Here is a 25,368-nt window from a genome sequence, read left to right as displayed (position 1 = left end):
CCAACACCTCGTGACGTCATTGGCGTCCTTTGTCTATCCTGCAACCTTTCTCTGGCAGTAACACTGAGTCGAACAGACACCCCCCCCCCCCCCCCCCACCTCCTCCTCTTGTTTCAGCCCACATTGATTGGGAATTCTTGCAGGCTCTTACCTCTTTCCTCTTTCCATGACATGGCCCCAGACCCGAATTCATCCACAACCAGATGATCCAGCACTTGTTCATTCCCCAGAGGCAACATCTCCTCAGGGTCTTCAACTGCATTTGGCCCATGGGTGCTTTCCCGTCGCAATGGTGAGACAATATACTTTTCCCCGCCCTTAATCCTGAGAAGAATCCAATATCTCTAAACAGCTACCACCCAGTTAGCTTGACAAATGTACTTTGTAAAATGCTTGAGAGGATGGTTAGCTTCAGATTAAGTTGGGTACTCGAATCTCGGGGCCTTTGGTCCCAATATCAGTGTGGCCTCCAGGAAGGACAATCTCCAACTGACCATTTACTTGTATTGGGCGAAGCAATCCGACAGGTTTTTACTAATTGCTGGCACCTTCGCGCATTTTTCTTTGGCCTACATACGGCACACGGAGTGGTTTGGTGCCATCACATTTTTGTTACCCTCTATGACTGGAGCTTCTGTAGCTCCCTTCCAATTTTTATCCGTGAGTTTTTATCTCACCGTCTCTTCCGGTTTGAGTTGGTACCTCACTCAGCACCCCTCAGATTCAGGAGAATGGTATCCCAGAGGATTCTGTGTTAACTGTCGCACTCATCCTCATCACCATCAACGGGCTTGTAACCTCTCTTGAGCTTGTAGTTACCCAGGCATTGTACATCAACGATTTTTTCATTAGGCGCAGCTCCCACTCGGTAGCATCTGCTGAGTGGTGGCTCCAAGGTGCCATCCGACGGGCCGCTGCGTGAGCCATCTCCAATGGCTTCTAGTTTTCTCCCTCCAAAAGGTGGGTTATGCATTTTTACCGTCGACCCGCAGCACATCCCGATCCAGAACTAAACTTAGGCGGCCAGCTCCTCAATGTTGTAGCACAGTCCCATTTATTGTGCCTTATTTTGGATAAAAAGCTGACGTGGCTGTCCCATATTCGTCAACTGAAGACTATGCGCATGGGGAAGCTTAATGCTCTCCACCTTCTGGCCCACACATTGTGACGTGCAGACTATAGCACTCTTGTCCATCTTTACCGTGCTTTGGTCTTGTCCAAACTAGATTATGGTAGTCAGATTTACGGCTCAGCAGCTCCTTCCACTCTGCAGATACTTGACCCTGTTCACCATTGTGGGGGTGCGTCTGGCTATTGGTGCCAATCGCAGCAGTCCAGTTGACAGTGTCCTCACAGAAGCTGGGATTCCCCCTCCACACACACAGCGGAGCCAACTCCTGGTTTCTCGTGCAATCACCATTGACCAATTCCCTAACCATCCCGTGTACCCTGTCCTCTGTGTAAACAAAGAATGTCTCCCTCCTGACAACCACCCATGGGTGCAGTGTTTTAATTTATCCTGACTCAATGAGCAGCCTGCAGGTTATTGACTGATGCTACTCTCGTCACCCTATGGTCTCTGCTATCCATGACTTTCTCTCTGCCATTGGCCGTACCACCTTTTCAGTTGTGTTTCTCAGGGTCCCAAATCATGTGGGTATCACAGGGAATGAACTGGCTGGCTGTTTGGCTTGAAAAGCCGATACTTACCATCCATTCCGTTTCATGATTCCAGCTGTGGATATGTGGATTTATGTCAAATCTCTCTTTGCCCAGAAGTGGAATGACATCTGGTGCGCTACTGCTCACAGTAATGAATTCCGCACAGTCAAGGAGTCTACTAGAGTTTAGCACTCTTCCTTCCACTCCTCAGAAGGAGTCCATTGTTTTATGCCGTCTACGCATTGGTCATACCAGGCTCGCACATTCTTTCCTCCTGCATAACAAACTGCTCCCACAATGTGGTTGTTGAGCCAGACTGACAGTATCCCACATATTGGTGGAATGTCCCCTTCTTTTGGCCCTTCATACTAAGTATAGTCTTCCAGATTCCTTAATTTTAACATTAGCAGACAGTTCATGGATGGTTGAACTGGTCCTCAGTTTCCTGTGTGAAAGTGGTTTTTATTTCCAGATATAAGGTTTTTACTCCTGGAGCAGGGGCAGGGTGGTTGTGGTTGGGACCTCTCTCCATGTCTTCTCAGTCTGGGACCCCGTGACCACCCTCCCATGGAAAGACTGTTCTTTTTTGCCAGTTTTCAGATTTGGTCTCTCTTTTTCTGCCTTTTACTGTGTGTTTTACCTTCATTAGTTTATAATTTGACTCCCCTGACTAGATCCATCCAGTTTTAGCGGGCCCTCTTCCTTCTGTCAGTAACTTCAGAATCTCAGGACTGATGACCTCACTGTTTGGTCCCATAAACCCTCTCAATTAATCAATCAATCAGACTTTTGTTATGTTATCCAATTATTTATTATTCTCTGTGGAAGATAATATTGACAGTCCTGATGACTAAGAAATGAGCATGAGCCAGAAAAACTGGAAATAAATTCTCTTTCTCTCTCTCTCTCTCTCTCTCTCTCTCTCCCTCCCCTCCCCCCCCCCCCCCTCACTCCCCCCTCTCTCTCCCTTCTTCTTCTTCTTCTTCTTCTTCTTCTTCTGCTTTTCACATCACCACAGCATTCAGATCTACAAAATTCATTTTATAGACAATGAAATGGGATAACAAATCCAATAAAAAAAAGTAGTTTTCTCTTTTTGGGTTCTGTGTTACCAGTATTTCTTCCAAAACAGCCCCATCAGTGAGATCATCTAGCCAGCAGTATAGTTTCCCCTCATGGTATTCTACAAGAAGTTAATGAAACCTGTAAAAAAATTCAATTACCTTGAAGCAAATGTAAGCTTAGGATCTTAAGAGAGACCTCTTCTAGCTTTGGCTTCGGACACTTATGGAAATGTATAATCATCTTGGGATCCAGTGTAAAGAAATCCTTATCAGGTTTGGGAACATGTGGTAAAGAAACTCCTCCATGGCTACCATTGCGTAGCTATCGGGCATGGCCTCTGTAGTGATGGGATGCTGACTTTCTTACATTAAAAGGAACCAGCAGCGGTTAAGCCATCATGAAGCATACCAACATCTTTTACAACACTAACGTTCCACGTTATCCACAAACTATGCTAAGACAAAGTACACTGTATGTTAAACTAGAATTTAACTAGCACATCAGTAGCATTACATAATAACAAGACATTAATGTGAATCCATTCCAAGAAAAGTTAGGAAGACTGCTGTGAACTTCAAAATTTACTCAATGTGACAGTGATGTAAAACCTGCAGGCTATTTATACGATGTGTGCTGCAGCTGTTGTGCAACACTTTTACTACCATGATCTCCACTGCCTTGTTAATGCACAGGTAAATTGTGAATTTATAATCAGCTTATTCTGTAGGTATAGCAGAATAACAAACTGAAATATATTATGACAACTCATGGCAAAAGACACTTTTTGAAGTGTTTAGAGTTATTCGGACTTTATCTCACTACCTAGTCATAAAGACCTTTGATATTACCTTCCCCCGAGAGGACTAAACAATTTTAGAACATAATACAAGGCTCATTCTCCAAGTAATGGCTCCTATTTTTATTTGTCGAAACTACAGGAGATACATAAATCGCAACAGTACAGCTAAGTAGAGCAATATTTCAGCTACAAACTCATTTTTCCAGATAGTCACCACCATTTGTTATGCACATATGCCAATGAGGAACCAGAACCTGCATGCCGTGCTTGTAAAAATCAGAACCGGCTGAGGCTAACTACTTCCTTACTACTTTGACAACAGCATCCGAGTCGTCAAAATGTTCGCCATTTTGTCCATCTTTCAGAGGCCAAGAGGTGGAAGTCTGAAGGTGCTAAATTGGGACTGTATAGTGGATGTGGTAAGACAGTCCAGCCAAATTTTGCAGTGATTTGTAGGCTCGCAGAACTGGTATGGGGCCTGGCATTATCATGTTGCAGGTGGAAGTTGGTCTTCTGCTCTGCCCTTACCCTGGAAATTTGGGCTTTCAACTTAGTCAGTGTTGTCTTGTTGCGCACTGAATTGACAGTTTCTCCAGGCTCCAGGACATACAAAAGAACCACACCCTGGCTATCCGAGAAGACTGTGCACATCACTTTGCCTGCAGATGGCTGTGTACTGAATTTCTTCTTTGACAGAGAATTCACACGTCGCCATTCCATGGACTGTCTTTTGGTGTCCAGCTCGTAGTGGTGACATCGATTCTCATATCTGATGCTGATGCTATTCAGAAAATTGTCACCTTACGCTTCATATTAGGCCAGCAGGTCTCCACAAATTTCCCTTTGAAGAGTTTTTTGTTCTGTAAGGATCTATGGAACACTTCTCGCACAGACTTTCTGATAACCAAGATTTCCAACATTGCTTCCAAGGGCATTATAGCCAACATTCAGCTTTGGACACAATTCTCTGATCATTATCCGCCTATCAGCATGGATGAGCTGATCAGTGCGAGGGATGACAGCTGTGCAGGGTCGACCAGGCCGTGGCTTGCCATGCACACCCTTTTCACCACCTTGAAAATGCTGTACCCATTATTATATCGTCTTGCTTTAGCAAGCATTCATTAATTTCAATCAGCACAATTTCTTCAGCAGTGAGGAATTCAATCGCACATCGCTGTTTTATGTGAACATCTATATCACATTCCATTTGGAACACTCCTCTTCTGGTGCCAAGTACTGCAGAACAACGGAACCATCTGCAGATGAAAGAGGAAGATTAAAGTATTAGTGCTACACCAACGGCATGTGGCACAGACATCCAGAGTCGCCACAAAAAAATAGGAGGCATATATGGGCCCATTTTAAATGCACCTCCACCTTGTTTTTGTTTCTTAGGGCCTTATATGCTTGCATTGCAAACTCTGATATAGTTGTTTTGTTGTAGAACGTGATTTTTCTAATGACAACAGTTTTTAAAAGTTTGCAGAAGACTAAGAACTAGCTGCATTTGAAGCTTAATGCTCTCTGCTTCCTTACACACACCTTTCGGTTTGCGGATTGTGTTATTGTCCTCCATATTTACTAGGCTCTGGTCTCATCAGAGTTGGATCATAGTTTCCAGGTTTACAACTCAAAGGCATGTTAAGCTTCAAATTTGTTGGACCCAGTCAGTCATTGTGGAGCAAGTCCGGCCTCTAGCTTCTATCAGGTTAATCCTGTAACAGTCTCCTTGCCGAAGTAGGGATCCTCCATCAAATCTTACAGATGCAATCACCAGTTGACACTTTTCTAATCATTCAGTTTACCAAATTCTTTCTGCATACAAGATTCGTCTACCATCTGACATCCTTCTTCAGGTGAGATTACCAGTTAGAATGCAGCTGTAGGCTCTCTGCTAAAATACACTTGCCCCTCCATTGCTAGTTAGTACCTATGGTACAAATTGGGACCAAACTGCTGCGTGGCACTTCTCCTTCCATTCCTCGTGGAAGGCATCTACTGTCTTCTGTTTCTTCACAATGGTCATACAAGGGTAACCTGTAGTTTTATTTTATGTAACAATCTGCCTCCATGTTGTGATTCCAGAGCATTTAAGACAGTATTTCACTTTCTAGTGTAATGCCACCTCCTCCTGGTCTTCAGAATTCTTTGCCTCTAATATTGGCGGACAACTCACGGACTGTTGAGCTGGTCCTCCGGTGGCCTTTATTCTATTATTTATTTTCAGTTAATTTTGAGGCAAGGGAAGAGTACTGGGGATTGAGGCTTCTCCTGCCACATGCTGGGTTTGGGACCCTCGACTCTTCAGAGTTTGCCAGCTGGCTTGGTTGATATTCTTTTACCCTGTTTAATTGCATTTACATGCAGTTAACCTTTTGTCTACCATGTGCAGTTTTTCGTTTTAAGGGTAGCACTCCAATAAATCATGGCTGCTGCCCTCCGTATTAATACTTTGCCTTTAAAGGACTGGGAAGGGGATTGCTATAGGATCTAATGTTCTGACAACTTAAAAGTGTGAATGTGGATCTGGGTTATATTGGCTTATTCCTCCAAACCAGCTTCCACTTCTTTACGAGATGACTTACTTGGAATTTGCAGCCACTCTTCTTTACTGAATAGCCGGCTGCTGGAAACCCTCGACTTCTTCTCTGACGAATAACACTAGGTACAGGAATTTTTAGACTCTTTCTGCTTGTGAAATAAGTATACATACAAACTTTACTTTTCGTCAACAAACCATGTATTTGACGTCCATACACACTAAAAATTTCACTTTTCACATGAATATGTGACTTCCTGCAAGTATCTCGTACAGGCAGACGTTAGAAACAAATTGAGTTACAGTTAAAAGGAAGTTGGCTTGGATACCATGATCTTTCTTAACATTAATCATAAAATGAGTCTTGCCTCTAACAAGGTTGCGTCAAAGAGTCTACAAGAGTACTTTTTCAACTGTTCTTGTTTTAATAACAATAGTAAATGACACAATAAGCACAGAGCTGCATATAAACTCCGTGGTTCTTCCTGACACACTCACTAAAACATCTATGGAATGCCAAACAGGAACTTGTCGGTGCCATCCGACTGCCGCATCTACTCTCTTCCTGTGACTAATTTTCAACCTTCACACACAAACATGTGACATGCAGTAGGTAGGATTCTACCATCCCACACTCATATCCAGAATATCGTGTGTTCGAAATGGTACAAGGCTGAGTGGTTCTAGGATTTACACAGAAATTCTCGAATCACTGCATATCCCCCCTCCGCCCCCCCCCCCCCCCCCCCCAGATTGAACACATTTTATACATAATCACTATGCAAATAATATCACTGTTAATAACATTTCATATCTTAACAGTATACATTTCTTACATATGTTTATATACATATCTTTCATTTCCATAACAATTTTCTGTCCTACCTTGAACAATCTTTCACTTATTGTTTCTCTACTCTTTTCTTATCTTACTTTGTTATTAAGACATGAGCCTTTCCTTGTGGTTTTAGTCAGCTTTACTAATATGTAAAACTTGTGAGGACTTTTTCTTTATTTTCCCCTTTTTTTCCAATCTTAAACATCAGATCTTCATGACACATAAGTAAAGTATTTTCTGTTCTTATCTTTTGTACTACCTTTATCTTAGTATGTACTATTTTCATTATTTGTAGCTTGGAGGAACTCTGGACAAGATGAAAGTGTTCTTTTGACTCTCATTTAGTTCCACGAAACATAATAATGCTAGTCGTTCATAGAATTCACACTTCCCAGAATAATCTCTCTAAAATTTGTGACTTTTGTCACGATACTGTTCCCTTCTCCTTGGATCAGCACCTATTCCTTGTGCTTGTGGGTTGACCTTATAAGAGCACTTCCTCTTTCCATTCTAGTAGGTACGTCCATACAAAACAATTTATATACAATTCTAGGCATTTTAGTGTCGAAAAATGTATTTTAATTGTGCATATATAGTCATATTTCAACAAATTTTAGTAATAGGTCACATTTTGGCTAACTTTTTATATAATAGGTCATATTTATATCAACTTTTGCCAAAAACACGTATATTATTTTTCTCGTATCTTACGGGACACACGAATAAGAAAATGAATATGTTGCTCACGAGACAATGTTTAATGTGCTATTATGAAAGATAAACAGATAAATTAGTAGACAGCTTTATTTCTCAGGACTGTAGCAGAAAATCGGTGTACCACAACAGTCGTTTCATGAACATAAAACATTGTTGTGCAGAGTCGACAGTATGCTCTGAGCCAACAAAGGTGGCAGTCGCACAGGTGTTCCCAGTAACCAGTTTGAATACAACCTATGCCTAAAGCAAAGTGCTCTGACAGCATGAAGTTGCGAGGATATGTTCGAGAATTTGGAGAGAAGTTCTTTAGTACTGATGGGAAAATATTATTTTGTAAACTGTGTGAAGTTAAAGTTAGTGCAGAAAAGTGCTTTAATGTGTAACAACACTGTAATATCGCTAAACACAGCAGCTGTGTGAAACAAAGTGCTGAAAATAACAGCAGGCAAACACTGTTGTTTGAACAGACAGGTCAATTGTCAACCGTGCAATCATTCTGCAAGGATTTGTGTGAGCTGATGGTGTCCTGCAACATCCCATTGGAAAAGCTGAAGAATCCACACTTCAGATGGTTCTTGAAGAAGTACACAACACATTCAGTTCCAGATGAATCTACACTGAGAAAGAACTATTTATCCGTGTCCTACAATGATGTGCTCAACAAAATACGAATTACTGTTGCTGAGCAAAAGATCTGGCTGTCGATAGATGAAACTACTGACATTAGTGGGCGATGTATTGCCGATGTTGTTGTTGGTGTTCTAAAAGTTGATGGCCCTGGAGATATGTTCCTACTAATGTGTGAAGCTCTTGATAGAGTAAATAATTCGACGATTGCTGTTTTGTTTGACAACTCTCTGTAGCTACTGTGGCCGGACGGTGTGAAAAGAGACAATGTCTTGCTGCTTGTAACAGATGGTGCTTCATATATGGCTAAAGCAGCCAAAGGGCTTCAAACTCTCTACCCCAGTATGGTGTACGCCACTTGCCTTGCACATGCGTTGCACAGAGTTGCCGAAGAGGTGCAATCAAATTACCCTGATGTGGGCAAATTAATTTCCTGTGGCAAGAAAATCTATGTGAAGGCTCCGCTACGGGTGCAGAAATTCGAGGAACAAGCACCCACCTAAACCTGTTCCTACACGATGGGGTTCTTGGCTTAATGCTGCTGAGTATTACTGCACCAACTACACCCAAATAAAGACAATCTTCTGTGAGCTTGATAGCGATGAATCAAGTGCTATCAAAATTGTGAAAGAAGTTTTTACAGGTACGTTGTCACGAAACTTGGCATACATCAACACCAATTTTTCAGTGATATCAAAAGCCATCAAACAACTGGAAGCTGTTGGCACTCAGCTATGTGAGGCTCTGAGTGTTGTGCAACATATGCAGAGTGAGTTGGGTCGAGCTTGTGGTCATGCGGCTTACAAAGTGAAAACCAAATTGCAAAGTGTTCTCCAACGGAATCCTGGATATTCTACACTGTGCAAAATTAGTGACAGTCTTTCAGCGAATGCCCCAACATTTGAAGATACTGAAACAAAGCTGAACTCCAGTGACCTGGCTGCCTTCAAGTATGCTCCAGTGATGTCTTGTGAAGTGGAGAGGAGCTTTTCCAGGTACAAAACTATCCTTGGCGACAACCGTAGATCTTTGACTGACATACGGTATTAAATGTTGTGAAACGCTGTAAATACTATGTAGAAATAAAAATATTGTTTTACTATTTCGATAGATGATCTTTTCACTGTACTTTTTCAGAAAATAAAACATTCAGGCATTCAAAAAATAGGTGCAAATTAGCCACAAACCCTACAGAAAGAAAGAACTATACTTATAATATTTTGAGAAGTGAATTTTGTATTACTTTATGGTGAATAAAAATTTAATAAACAAACAATAATGCTTTAAATAAACTTCTATTAAGTCACATTTTATTTTTTTAAGGTCATATTTACGTAAGTTTTAGGTCATAAATGCTTACATATTTCACTGTTTTTTAGGTAATTAAAATCCGGGCCCTACTAATTACTACTTTATAGTTGATAGTTACGTAAGAGCACCTCTTACTTCTGTAGATTCGATGTAGAACCATCATAGCTTCCTATATATGTGTGCATATTTACATATGTACACACGTTTTCCCTAAAACACCTGGCGGTTCTCACATTGTGACTCTCCTGCTGGAGGTTTGAGTCCTCCCTCGGGCATGGGTGTGTGTGTTGTTCTCAGCATAAGTTAGTTTACAGTTTGGTCTCTTAGCAATCCACACATATTTGAACATTTCTCACATCATGACAGGCTTCCTCTTATGTGACTTAATGTTTGTGTAGAAGTGTCTATATGTGTATATGTGGATGTGTGTTCATGTAGTCTAATTCTTCGGCCTTCTTCTCTAAAGATAAGGTTTAGGTTTTTAGTAACGACGAAAATAAGGAAGGACTTCAGCGATAGAAGTTTGTGAATACGTAAAGAGGGGAAAAAATAGATAGGTCCTCAAATGAAGTAAGAAAGGAAAAAATAGATATGGATGCTAGGATCGAAGAAGAGAAAGAAGATAAACCCCGAAGACAGGAAACCCTTTCCACCCCCATTCCCTAGGATCCCTACCCCTCAGGTACTTGAGTGAGACACCAGAGGTGGTTTGGTGTTAAATTGTCTCCTATAGAACGTACTTGTCCCACTTTCACCCTTTGAGGTCCTTGAAGAAAATCCTTGCAACCCTATGGAAATGGCAAATGATGAAAAATCAGGCACACTTATTTGTGAGCGTTGTTTGAAAGGTGTGATGTATGTTTTGTGTTAATCATTATTTATCTGTTCTTGTAAATCATGCTTTTAACTTCAATACCCACCCCTTTCAAAATTTATTACAAACGATCCCACCTATATCACATCTCATAAAAGGTATAAAATACTATATACAAAATAGAAAATCTATACACTATGGTACAACAGTTGTTCAGCTAGTCACATACTATATTTTCCAAAAATATAATACTCTATTTAGTTTATTTTGTCTAGATATCACTTTATGTCTGTGATTTTCTTAAGTTGTTCTTTATTTCATAGTCATATCATGTTTTCTAATCAATAAGATTACAGAATAGTTCTAGATTTTAAAGGAATTCGGTGCAGGAAACTGTTTGGAAAAAACACCAAAAACAACTCTGATTCAGACGGTCGTTACTCCACTCGTTAACTCTGAATGTTAACGTCCCTGGGGGATATACAATTTTGCATCCTTCATATTGCGCCCCCTCCCCTTGTGTTAAATGTCAATCAAAATATTTCCTTATAGTACCCCAAGTATTATTATAATATTTTGGGCCCCACAGATCTGATATTAACTTTTCTTGAGCACTGGCAGACCAGTCCTTCTCCTAAAAATTTCTTTTGAAAGTCTTCCCAAGAGGAAAAATTCTGAATATTTACTGTTCCCCATTCTGAGGCTTCCCCTAGAAGTTACCCCACAGCAAATTCGATCTTCTTGGAATCTTCCCAGTTTTTTTGCAAAGCTTGATCAAATCTTTTTAAGAAATGTGTTGGATGTACATGTACATCTGGCTTAAATTTAGGGATTTGTCTAGATAATCCTGAATTAGCTCCCCATTGCAAATCGGTCACCGCTTCACTAGTTAACACGACCTTAGGTGAAGTTACCCTTTTTTCTACTTTGTCTTGGATAAGCTTAATTTCTCTCCACAGGTTGTCCATACCCTTCCTGGTATCATTAAGTTCGGAAGAAGGAATAGACGATATGTTCCCATATGTTACTCCCCCGGTAACCTTTCGATCTATAATTTCTCCAAATTGTACCTCCTAACTAATTATGTTTATAATATCGGAATTAGCAGTTTTCTCTTTGAAATTCCTTTCTACATTATCTACCTGTGTATTGACACCTTTAAGTTCTGATTCTACATTATTACATTTGTTCTCGGTGTCAAGTTCTAACATTTTCTATAAATCTTGAAAATTGTCATTCTGTTTCTGACTGAGGTTAGTATACATATAATTTATATGAGTGGTCAACTCGTTCTTTAAATCTACTTTTAAATTCTATGCTTTAGTACTTACGGTGTCAAATTCAGACTTCAAAGCATCCATGCCTTCGCATAGATTACTAAATTCGTTGCTTTGACAATCGACTTTGGCATTTAACAAACCTAAATTTGTTGTTTGAGTATTTAATTGAGAATTTAATGATTTTAATGTAAGACTTTGATCTTTGATTATATTTATCAACTCAGCCCAGTCAGGCACTTCTTTGCTAATGTTCATTGCTATAGCTGGGTCTTGAGTTTCCCCAACCTGTTGTATATCTTCCACACTTTTATATGCCTTAGCTCTTGTAAGCATTTAAAACTAACTTCAAATATAATAATTACACAATAACAATTCACTCAACGATATCTTATCTTGCACCACTTCATACTAAAGTAATCAAGTTTTGTTTCATGCCCACCAGAGTAGAATTCTCGATTCTTAGGTGAGCGAATGTGGAGGCAGGTCAGCACAGGTGAACAGCGACTGGTGCCAGCGGCGTCAGATGTATGTTGGTTTCTGTGTCTGTGTCCCCACAATGTGTGCGAGAGCTGTATACCCTCCGCACTTGATCTTCTTAGCTGAAGCATTCTGTGCCTACTTCTTAGACAAATACGTCAAAATCTTCTGTGTATTTTCATAATTTGATTGAATCTGTGGTGGATATCATTAACTCCATATGAACTCTCTCTCGATGGATGGACTGATGACTTCTGTTTGGTCCCTTGACCACCAGCCAACCATCCACCCAGTGATAAACCTCTCACAGTTGACTGTGTGAATAATGATAGTGCCTGTACTTCCTCTAGAGGAGGCAGGATCCATTCCCAGCACATTCATTCACAGCAGCTTCCACTCCCTTGATGGTAGTCAGAGCAATTTCCAGCTGCTTACAAATGTCATGTAGCTCATCCCATAAGTTTGTAGACTTCCATGGCCAGCGTCAATTTGAATAAAATCACTTTGGGTATTAAGCTGTGTCTTTATGAAACACAACTACTACTGAAATGCAGATATTTTGATCGAATTTGCAGTGGTCCTCTTCAGGTCCATTAATTTCCCTGAAGAGGACTGCTGCAGAGTTGGTCAAAACCTCAACATTTTAGTTGTTTTCATCTTTCAAAATGATGCAACCTAATGCCCTAAATTACATCTTTCTTTTTAAGTCTCTCATCCCACGTTTTAGAACAGCATTCACAGTGGGACTACACCGTGGCTGGTGCCAATGTTTTACAGAAAAGTAAAGAAACAACTTTAAAATAAGCTTGCTGATTCTTTATCCATTTATGTATCTATTAGGTTAATCCCCCAATTTACTATTGATTAATATATATTCCTGTTGACCAGAAAACTAAGTGTAACAACATATGTTAGTTACAGTATGTGCTACAGTAACTAAATCACAAATGCTGATTTACTACGAAATATGTTGTGCACAACACTCATAACTTCCAAAAGCTCTCAAAAACGAATAATTATTCTTTCGAATATATGCTTTGTACAGTGCTACTACTGCCAAAATTGTATAAAACACAAATGTTGATTACAGCTAGTGCCATAGCTTGAAATGCATTTTTGCTGGCACTCAATATATGAAAATACACAATACATCAAATTGCACAAGAGTTTTCATTCAGTTAACGTTTTTTGACCTATGTTTTCGAGGCAGATTTATTTGATACATGATTTTACTTGGACATAAAGGAAATAATGTAAGTCTGCTTATATCAGCTTACATACAAAAATAAAAGTAAATAAATGTGCTAATTGCATCAATTTTGCTCTTACGTGGTTTTGTGACATCTTTTACACTAGTGTGTCAAAGGTGAACAGTGTAATGTCAATATACATTGCAAAACCAACATAAAATGAGGGGCACAACAAAGCACATCTTCTGCTTGGGGTGCTAAGAATGCAATGTTTAGTATGTCATAGCACTTGGAATTGGGAGGAGCAGGATTCATATCCCCATTGAGCCGTCCAGACAGGTTTTCTATCATTTCCTACATCGGTTAAGGTGAATGCCAGAATGGGTCCGAGCTTGTGTTATGTCTCGAACAAAATTATCAGCAGGACACTAAATTCTAAGCTTCCTTCCCTTCATAGATCTTACCAGGCTTTTGTTGTTTTCTTTAGTTATAGTTCTGGGTTAACACAAACAACAGTTAATTAGATGCTATTGAATTATCTATATCTATAATCATACTCTGCAAACCACTGTGAAGTTCATGGCAGAGAGTACTTTGCATTGTATCATGTGTTGCGGTTTCTTCCCATTCTGTTCACATATGGAATGACTTGTTAAATGCCTTTTTTTTGCACTGTAGTTGGTCTTAATTTGCGATTCCTGTAAGAGCGATAAGTAGGGACTATTATCACATTGCTAGATTTCCACTTAATTCTGTTTCTTGACACTTTGCAAGTAGGTTTTTGTGGGTTAGTTGGCATCTATTTTCAAGCATCTGCCAGGTCTGTTTTTTCAGTATTCCTGTTGTGCTCTCACACAGGTCAAGCAAATCTGACACAATTTATGCTGCCTTCTTTGTGCGCATTCAAAACCACACCCCCCTCCCCCCCCCCCCCCACCCCCAATTGTATTATTTGGTATATGTTCCACACACTTGAGCAGCTTCTAGAATAGGTTGTGTGAGAGTTTTGTCAGCAATTTTCTTTGTAGAATATCCTACCAATTGGTGTTCTCTGAATATCATTAATTTTACCATTAGAGTAATGGCTGATATTGAGTTACCACTCGGCCGTGGCGTTCCTCCTGCCGGTTGCTCAGGCGGGAAGAGGTGGCCCTCACACGTCTTCGGATCGGGCACTGTCCTCTCACACATTGCTTTTTATTACGGCGGGAGGATCCTCCGTTTTGTGATGCTTGTGGTGGTGCCCATCTCTGTCTGGCACATTTTTACAGACTGCATTTTATACCGTGATGCACGGGCAGAAGCACAAGTTGATGGGGATCTACCTTGTGTTTTAGCTAACGATGAGGTGTGTGTGTCTAGGGTTTTTAAGTTTTGTGATGTGTCTGGACTCTGGCCTAAACTTTTAGGCTGGAGGTTTTAGTGTGTTGCAGAGTGGCTGACTCCTCCCTTTTTCCTTGTGGTCAGCCAGCCACTTCCATCTGCTACGTTGTTTTAGCTCCCTCTCCCTTTTTCTTCCTGTTTTGTCCATGTTTTACTGCTGACGCCCTGGTTCATCCCATGCTTCGGTGTGGGTGAGCACATTTTTGCAATGATTGTTCCCCGTGTTTTATGTTCCGTTTTATGTCAATGTTCTGAGGTTGGTTGTTTTTTTTTTTTTTTTTTAACCCGCCTCACTATGATACTGCACGGGCGCTGAAGACCTTGCTGTCGTGCGCCCACAAAACCCCTCTACTACTACTACTCTACTGATATTGAGTTGCATTGATGTAATAATATTTGACATAATTACATAGGGCTGACCACAGTTATTGCCTCATTACATTGTTAATACTCACTAGCCACTTACCTTTGATTAGTTTTATCAATAAGTGTGTAAAGTAACTTGCCTCAAAAGGCTTCCTTAAAATATCTGTCAAAATGTATTTTCATACAGTGTGGAGAAAAAGTCTTCATACTGTAATGAACATCTCTTCCATATTCTTGTGGGCAGTAACACGGGGTGTTTCCAAATAATTCATCAGGTTTCACAAGACTATATTATCTACATGAATGAAGACAGAAAAGTAGGGAAAATTTTTACTTCCACATCAATACTTGGAAGTTTACCTTGATGTCCTTTGTAAGTTTGCTGCTTCATGTGATTACCTATAAGCATCTCCCTGGTGCATGTAGCTCATCCATTAACAAAACGGTGATAAAACAACAAAAAATGTGTTTTTTTGTTCCTTTTAAACATATGCCATTCAGTTGCTACTGTGCAGCATGATTTTCATAAGAGTGAGGTACCTCAATGACGTGTTAGCGGTAAGGTGGCATACAGATCTCTCATAGCACCATTGGCCTTCAATGTCATGTCGTCTCTCAACAGAGATTTGTGAAGGACTTCACATATATGTCTCCCCTTCCAGAAACTTTGGCTGAAATATTACAGTACATACTATCAGCAGTGAATGCATGAACCGTAGACATGCACGCAAAAGTGTGAAAAGAGTTTGACTAGTGGCTGGATGTTCATGTACGCAGTAGTAGGCACACTGAACATTCATGAAAAGTAAATAAGACTTTTGATCTTGAGCATGAATGAAGAAAGTACCTCAAGATGTACCCTTGTAAATTTGGATAGTTGTGTTTTGAAAATAAAAACTTGGTAGTCCTATTGTGTAAGTTGAAATTCACCACAAATTTCTGTCTTCATTAATGTGAAATCAGGTGAAACTTTTTGAAACATCCTATGCATCTGATCAAAATGCTGGATCTAAAACGGAAACTGTTATTAAGAAATATTGATTGGAATTGTATTGTTCGCAGGTTGTGCATTTTGGAATGAATGAAAAGCTAGGAAATATAAGTTTTGACATGCCTCAACCTGGAGAGATGGTTTTGGAGAAGCCATATTCAGAGAAAACTGCTCAGCTGATTGATTCTGAGGTTCGTCAATTGATACAGAGCGCTTACGAACGTACAACTTCGTTACTTACTGATCATAAAGATGATGTCCGAAAGGTATGTTACTACCTGACAAACATTGGCACTAATAAATAATGATTTGCTCCAAAAACCTGTTAAAACTGATGAAATATATCTCTGCAACAGGTTGCAGAACGCCTGTTAAAAAAAGAAATTTTAAGTCGGGATGATATGATTGAATTGCTTGGGGCGCGACCGTTCCCTGAAAAGTCAACATATGAAGAATTTGTTGAAGGAACGGGGTCATTTGAAGAAGACACGACTTTACCAGAGGGTCTTCGTGAATGGAATAAAAGCAGAGAGCAAGATGGAAATACTGACAGTGGAAAAAGTGAAGAAGATCTTAAGGGCAAAAGTACGGCAATGAAAATCAGTTCAGCATAAGATACTATGTAGAACTCATCGAGGTAAGCTATTTTTTATATCATCATTTAACTTGGTTATGAATGATCTTTTAAAAGTAGTGTGACAGGATTACTGAAGTTAGCATGTATTTTGTAACAAACAGTTAATTTTTTTCACACTCAAGAATATTCTGTGCTTGCAGCTAGCACTTTTCTTCATTTCACTTTTCCTATAGGGAGCATGCCAACAGTTTTTGAAATGTTTTCTGTTTTGAGGTAAGCCTTGAAGCTAGTCATTGTGATACAGGCACTGATATATCTTAGAGGTGTTTTTTTCTCAGTTGGAACTAATGTCATACATGCAATAGAATTCAGTCTTTTATTTATAACATTAATTCTCTTAGAGTATCTGAGATTTATTTTTATATTTTGCATCATGTGGTGGAACTGTTTTTGCTGAGCAAAATTCATTCACTGATTGGATGAGGGATGCACAGTGCTCGGGAGGCAGTACACTTTGCCAGTCAATCTTTGAGTGTGATCCTTGCTTGCCAATTTACTTAGTACTATGGCATTGTTGTGAGCGAAATCAAAGCTTTCCTATTGCGGCATTCAGTTTTAAAATACTGAAAACCTTGCAATGAATTGTGGGTAGGCTGTTACATGAGACTGTAATTCACGATGAGGTAGGTTTATACTCTGGTCTGATGTTCACTTCTATTTTCTTTTTATGGGGTTACTTCTTTTACTAAGATTTATTCCGTATAGTGAATAGTCTCGGTTAGTTCTATCCCAGTCCATAACAAAAAAGAAGTTTTACTGTATTTGGTATTTGTAGCATTCCTTTAGTTTTGATCCCTATTAGATATCCTTGTGTGAGGAACACACACCCTAGATACACAGTTGAAAATAAAATTGCTTACCATAAAGTCCGCTACACTACAGTGAAAGGCATAATGCCAGTTTTATTCTTAAAAGTTTTTCTCTATTTCTTAATTCACAAACTTTTGTTCATGTTGATTTCTGTTTTTATAAAGCAGACATTTCTCATGTATTATTAAATCAGTTCATTAAGTCTGAAGTCAGTGTCCAACAGAATTTAAAATGATTTTCCATGCAACACACTTCCATTTCCCAAGGCAGTATGACACTACTTAGCCACAGCACAGTAAAATGTGGGTAAACCACCATTGATAGCATATGAGAGATTTTTTCCGATGCGATTTGATTATCTTTAGTAAGAAGGGGGGAGGGGGGAGAAAGTATTCAAAATTTTATGAATTGATGTAAGTTTCTATTTTGTTGGTTTTTTCCTCCCACTTAGCTGCGGCTCCCTTCTGCACCACGTGTTTCTCTTGTATATTTCCACATTCCCAAAATGAGGGGACCATCTGTGTTGTGGAACATGACAAAAAACATTAAATAACCAATACATTTAAAACTCTTGAGGGTAGTTGAATTTACTCCATAAATGAGTCATATCACATGTTTTCACACACTAAAAACTTTCTCTCGGTTTATCAGGTTACCTCAAAATATGATACCATATGACACAATACAGTAAGACTAAGCAAAGTAAACGAGGGTTTTTTTTTTTTTTTTTTTTTTTTTTTTTTTTTTTTTTTTTTTTTTTTTTTTTTTTCCATACTGATATCTCCGTTGTTACCTATTCAAGAAAACATTATGTAATTAAGCAGTTGAAATTTATTCTGACCAAATCTCCCTTAAACCTCCCTTGAAATCACTATCAAATGTTGGTCACCTTAATTGTACTATATGAACAGAATAAATTCCTGGGAATGGAGAAACAGATAGAAGTCTAATGATACGTGTTGTTTTCGCCCGTTGTAAATCATAGCTAGGAAACAGGACATCATGTTTTAGCAACATTGCTTTGTAGTAGGTATTGTGAATGTTGACTTCAGTGAGCTGAATGCTTTTACACATTCCCCCCACACTTGTTTGTGTGAAATCTGTTGATCTGGTTTAAATGAAAAGTATATGCTGCATCAAGATAGTTTTGCCATCAATATGAAATGCTGCTGTGTAAATAGTTATCCGAGACATTCGTAAAAATATGCTATCATTTCATATGTGAGACGAATGAGTACATTTCTACTAAAGCTTGTTGTTAAATATGGTTTGTTGCAGTACTAGTCGCTGGCACCCTCATAAGCGAGTGAACCTGACTCATAGGATGCCTCTGCGAGTTACAGTTAATCAACATACCAAATTGCATTGTCTTCAAAGAGTGCCAGTTGATGAGCCGGACATAAGTGGCATTTCATCATCAGTAAACTGGTCTGAGCATTTTAAAAATGCTCTTTTTCTATGCCATTTGCATCAGTCTGCACATTTTATATATGTGTTGTATCTGTTAAAACTTTTTTATTTTATTTTTAATTGCTGCCAGTTCAACTGAGGAATACTTTTGTAAAACATTGCTGAAGAACCTATGTATTCAAAATGTTTCTGAAATACAAATCAGTATTTATGATTCAGCAGAAATACAGAAGTATTTGTAAAGTTTGTGATCATTTTTGTATAAGTGTTTTCATTGTTTAATCATTTTGTACATAAATGATTTTCTAGGATATCTTTTTTTCACATTTCAGTCCATTTTTGTAGGGTTTGTTGTCTTGTGACATTTCTAATATGTTATAATAGGTCCCATCATTTCCATTACTCAGATTTCAGAATCATTTTAGAAACAGGTTGTGTAGTTTGTATGTGGAGATATTGAACGTCAGACTTGTGTATTTATTTTGGTAGATAGTGCGAGTTACATAGCATGTTGCGAAGGCTTCATTCATTTTGTGGACTTAAAATGATGAGGGTAAAACAGTGTGAAGGGTATAGAATGATTCATGTGAGACCTGAGGCCACCCATTTTACTGATCTTCATGTTACAGTTTCATTGTAATATGCAGAAAGATATAAATTAGAGAAAAAGTAAAAGCAAACTGCTCGCAGTTTTAATCACATGAAATTGTAAGATGCAGGTAGTGGGAAATGTAAGTATTACTGTACGAGAAAAACCTTACTAAATTGTAAACCACATAGCTACTAAATAGAAGCACAAAGATATTACTCTTGTTATTCAGTGCATTGAAATTCTAAAATATAACATGTTACTGTGACTGCCATATATACTTCGTATATCTGGTACGGTTGATTAACTGTCAACTAAAACTTGAGATGTGTGAAAACAGTGATGTGCCTGTACAGATTATGAAGGTTAGTATTTATTGTAGATGACATATAATTTTTTTAATTAAAAAAGAAAATGAAAAATGAGTGTTTAATTTTCCTTTAGAGAAAGAATAATTTGTATCCACTTTTCTTAGTGTCTCCGTACCTACCTCACTCCAAAACAAACAGTATTTGTCAGTGATAAAAAAGGATCCAAGTCTTTACCAGAGTTCAGAAGAAAGCATGTGTGTGGGAATATGTGATAAGTCACAAACACTGCAGAAAAGGGAAATAAAGTATTGCAAATAAAGAAAGCACTGTGCAATGTTTCTTCCTACAGGATTGGTTCAAGACAGTTATGTGAATTGTAAGATTCTTGCTCTGGTAGTATTCACAACCAGTGGGGCAGTAACGAGTAGTATAGGTTTTTGCCTTGCCAGAGAAGTCTATAAATTCAAAATGGTTAATGTTAGATCATCATTATTTTCATTATCTGCTAGACATATTCAGAAGCAGACTACACTTTTGTAACCTGGCTTAAAGCATGTTCTGTTGAGTAAAAATATTATATAAAGGATATATTACTACTCACCATATAGCAGAGATGTTGAGTCGGAGATAGGCACAACAAAAAGAATGTTAAACAAATAAGCTTTCGGCCAAAAAGGCCTTCATCGGAATTTCGGAATTAGACAACATACACAAGCACACAAATGCAACTCGCACAATCACGGCCACAGTATCTGACTGCCGAGGCAGCAGGGGGGCAGCCTTAGTCCCACAGATGTACTACACCTTTCCAAAGGTCTCACCTTTTGCCCCACTCCCAAATTCAATCATGCTGGTTTTGTTAAAGACGTTTTTTTCCTTCTACCGGTTCCTATAGTGGAAACACTTTTTTGCCACCACCCCTGCCAATCAGACTCGTCAAAAAATTAATGTTGAACCCTGCGCAACTCAGTTCACTCCTCCATCCAACCCTGATCGGTCCCCACTGCCCCCAAATCGCCTCCTGTTAACTTTCCAGAATTTCTTAACCTCAAACCTTGTCTCATTATTATTCACCGAATCCCTCATGCAAGCTAACATTAAATCCACATAAAGAACTGCACTCCACCATGTAAAAACTGATTCCGATCTTGTTATCCTAACAGCTGACAAAGGCTCCACAACTGTTTTGAACTGCAAGGATTACCTGGCAGATGGACTCTACCAGCTGTCAGATTCCACCACCTGCAAACCCTGCTACAGTGATCCCCTTTCAGAAACCCAGCAGTATCTTCCTGCAGTCCATCTCTCTCTGCTCACCCTTACCACTCCCCTGCAGTCCTACCTTCTGCATGCTACCCTATGTCCATAAACCCAATGACCCAGGACACCCCATTCTGGACTGTTACTGTCTCCCCTGTGAGAAAATCTCTGCTTTCGTAGACTAACACCTTCATCTTGTTACCCGCAACCTACCCGCCTATATAAAAGTACCAACTATTTCCTTCCCCTACTTTACACAGTTTTGTTCTTTTACCGCATGGTGCCTTGCTTCCCACTGTTGATGCAGCCTCCCTTTATACCAAAGTTTCTAATATCCATAGGCTTGCTGCTATTGGAACCTATAACATCCTACCTAATTACCGTGATCAACCATATCCTCACCCACAATTACTTCTCCTTTGAAGGTATCACCTGCAGACAAATCTGGGCAATGGACACCCATATGGCACCGTCCTGTGCTAACCTATATATGGGCCATCAAGAGAGATCCTTTTTAACCATCCAAATCCCAAACCCCTCTACTGCTTCTGATTCATTGATGAAATCTTCGTGATATGGATTTAGGGCAAGGACCTATCCATATTCCCCCAGAACCTCAACACCTTCTCCCCATTCACTTCACCTGGTCCTCCTCAACCCAAGAAGCCGTCTTCCTCGATGTTGACCTTCATCAGAACCTCTGCCCATATCAAACCCATCAACCACAAGCAATACCTCCATTACAATGGCTGCTATGCATTCCACACTAAGAAGTCCTGCTCATAAAGCCTAGGCATTTGTGGCCACCGCATCTGTAGTGATGAGTGGCCTCTCTTGAAATATAGCAAGGGTCTCATTGAGGCCTTCACAGACTGTAATTACCCTCCGACCCTTGTACGGATACGGATCTGCCATACCTTATCTCTCCAATCACCCTTCACATCCTTAAGTCCCACCGTCCAGCCACAGAGGAGCTTTCACCTTGTGACTCAGTACCACCCAGGACTGGAGCAACCAAGTCACATGCTCCACCAACGTTTTGACTGCCTCTCGTCATGCCCTGAAATGAGAAATGTCCTACCCCCCCCCCCCCCCATTCATTCCCATGACTCCCACAGTTGTATGCCGACATACACGAAACCTATGCAATATCCCTGCACAGCTCCTGCTCGCAACTCCTTGCCTCATGGTTCATAATCCTGTAATAGACGTAGATGCAAGAACTGTCCCATACATCCTCCTCCCACCACCACCACCACCACCACCACCACCACCACCACCACCTCCACCTTCTCCAGTGTGGTCACAAGCATCACCTATCCCATCATAGATAGGGCTACCAGTGAAACCAATCACATGAAATACAAACGTTGCTGCAACCACTATGCTGCATTCATGGGCACAACATCCAGCACGCTCTCTGTTAGTGTGAACAGCCAATCAAAAGCTGTGGTCAAGAAACAGCTGGACCACCCAGTTGCTTAACACACTGCCCAACACAACACTCTTCATTTTAATGACTGCTTCACACCCTTTGCCATCTGGAAGCTTCCTAACACCACCAGCTGTTTTGAATAACCTTGGCCTCATCCTTCATTAGTCATGGTCCTGCACCCACCTATCCCCTTCGCTGGTACCTCTCCAGCACTACATAATCTTTTATTCCACCAATGCACCCACATTCTCTTTATTTCTCTCCACTGCTTCTGCCTTCCATCTAACCTCCTGACTATGCTCACACAAATAGCACTTTTACATTCCCTTCCCCTAGCCTGCCATCCCTCCCTCTCCATGCCCCAGCCTTCTTATCCCTGCCACCTAGATTGCTTCTGCAACATGCATAACGGTAAACAAAAATGGTACACACACACACACACACACACACACACACACACACACTCACACTCACACTCACACTCACTCACTCTCGTATCCATCCGCACATATACAGACACAGGCAGACATATGGGTAACCCACCAGGCCTCAACTTCCGCTAATTTCAAGTTGCTGCCCCCTTGTACCTCACCTGTCATTCAACAACATCTTTGCCTCTGTACATCCGCCTCGACTGACATCTCCTTCCCTCTTTCCTGATGAAGCAACCTTGGGTTGCGAAGGCTTGAAATTTTTTTGTGTGTTTTTTATTGTCTCCTATCAACATACCAACACTTTCGTTTGGTAAGTTACAGCATCTTTGTTTTTAGATATATTTTTTCCTACGTGGAATGTTTCCCTCTATTACGTACTTGGTGTGGGGTGTGTCTACCTGTGGCAGCAATACAGGCCTTACAAGGACAGGGCATGCTGTGAATGATGTCATCAGTCTCATGTTGAGGTAATAACAACTGTTCTTCATGCAGAGCTTCTTGCAGTCTTGGAGAGGGGTTGGTGGATGCCGCGGTGGTGCAAGCTGTCTCCCTAGTGCATTCCAGATATGATGTATGGAATTCAAATCTGGAGACCGAGCAGGCCATGCATGCAATATCTTCAGTTTCTGAGAAAACATCAACCAACTCGTGCTCTATGAGGTCGAGGATTATAGTCCATCAATACAGAGTCTGGGCTAAGAGCACTCGTAACAACCACAAATGAGGTCCCAAGATCTCATCCCGATACCTGACAGCAGTTAAAACTTTCCAGCTCACCCATACAATTTCATGAAAAAGGGGTTTGTGTGGTAAACTTAATCCCTGCTCACACTATTAGGGATCCTCCTCAATATTGGTTTCTGTCCACAATGTTTGGGTCCCAAAACCATGTTTGCATGTTCCCTCCAGATGCGAATCTGTCAAGAATCGCTCTCCAGACTAAATTGGGACTCATCTTTGAAAAAAAACTTGGGTCCATTGTTCGACCGTCCAGGTGGCTTGTTGACTCCACTCCAGATGTTCCCTGCTGTGAATATGCATCAGTGGTAGACATACAGCAGGTCTCCTACAATAAGGACCACTTTCCCCAAATGCTTCAGCACAATATTTGCCTCGACACGCGATGTCCAGTGAATGCTGTGAGCTCACATGCCAGTTGCATTGCAGTAATAAGGCAGTATTATCGTCCATTTTCAGCCAAATACTGGTACTCTCTTCTGAAGTCACACATGGTCGGCCCTGTCTGTGTCTTCAGTTTACAGTTTTGGTCTCTCTAAATTGTTGCCACATCCGAGAAACAACAGAACGATTCACATTACGCCATCAGCCCAAATCAGTTTAGACTCTCCTGCTTCCTTTCTTTCTACTGCCCTCCACCACAATATGTCTGGTAGGTATCACCACCTGTGAATGTAGGGCTACCCGGCAAACACTGCTTCGTGTCACAGGTGCCCCAACATCGTTGTTGGCATGGCTGCCCTTTGAGTGGAATGCCATCTTCCATGCAGAATACGATCGTACAGGTATCTGGTTGACAGTTTGTATGATTATAACATGAATTAGATACAGAATGGGGAAACAGTGGTTTGTTGCTTTAATTTTGTACACCAGTTTAATAATGTCGTTTTTCCATCCAGGATTTTCCATGGTTTGATTCTCTCAAGTAAGATTAGTTAACAGTGATAGTATGGAACCAGTCTGGCATCATTTTACTACTGCTGCTATTGGAGGTGCAACAAGTAGTGATGGACTGAATAAAATTAATTAACTTTTTAATTGCATACGAAAAGCATGATTGTCTCAGAAGTTTCAACAAAAATTTGACAGATTGCTAGAGCAGAATAATTTCTTTCAAATCAGTAAGCTGTTTCAAAGAAGGCTCAAAAACACAGCTCTAAAAAATGAAGCTATTTGAGAATATTTTTACTAATTATTACTGAAATCGTCATAACTCCTTTTTTTCAGGATCGGGCTGTGACAAAACCATTTTTGTCTTATTTGTTCCTTGTTCCTTGGAGTTTTAGAGACATATCTCTTTGCTATGATCCATGTTGATCTATAGTCAAGCATATTCTGCAAACAGTAATCACGAATATCCCTTATGCCTCGTTAGGTCACCCTCTTTGAATGCCATTGAGTTTTCAGTGCCAGTAGTCTTTTGGTCTAATAAAAATAGAAAAGAACACGCTCAGTAAGTAACTATATCCCATGATTAATATGACAGCTTCATTTGCAGTTGGTTGAACTGCCGAAATGCCTAAGTTCCTCACAATCATTTCACATGTGATACACTTGGTCCTTTTTTGAATTCTCTGCAGCCTCTTCTTTCATTAGCCCTCCTGTTCTGTTTGGGACTTTGTGACCTGAAATGGTTGTAAATTTTATTTCTTATTATTTAAATATCACAATAACTTTATGAA

The 25,368-nt window shown here is 40.0% G+C and overlaps 1 protein-coding gene across 1 annotated transcript in view; it reads left to right on the top strand.

The window, feature by feature from the left end:
- The window catches only part of LOC126469931 (AFG3-like protein 2), a 128,082-nt gene extending 108,917 nt beyond the window's left edge, over window positions 1-19,165 (top strand). Inside the window, exons 13-15 of the mRNA XM_050097332.1 lie at window positions 16,134-16,328; window positions 16,419-16,699; window positions 18,788-19,165. Coding sequence (XP_049953289.1) covers window positions 16,134-16,328; window positions 16,419-16,676 — 453 coding nt within the window. The 3' untranslated portion in view covers window positions 16,677-16,699; window positions 18,788-19,165. The remainder of the gene's footprint in view (window positions 1-16,133; window positions 16,329-16,418; window positions 16,700-18,787) is intronic.
- The last annotated feature ends 6,203 nt before the right edge of the window (window positions 19,166-25,368 follow it).

The sequence above is a fragment of the Schistocerca serialis genome, chromosome 1, assembly GCF_023864345.2.
Source record: "Schistocerca serialis cubense isolate TAMUIC-IGC-003099 chromosome 1, iqSchSeri2.2, whole genome shotgun sequence".
In the NCBI taxonomy this organism is placed as follows: domain Eukaryota; kingdom Metazoa; phylum Arthropoda; class Insecta; order Orthoptera; family Acrididae; genus Schistocerca; species Schistocerca serialis.
The sequence above is the reverse complement of the archived record's forward strand: the minus strand, read 5'-3'. Positions and strand labels throughout refer to the sequence as shown.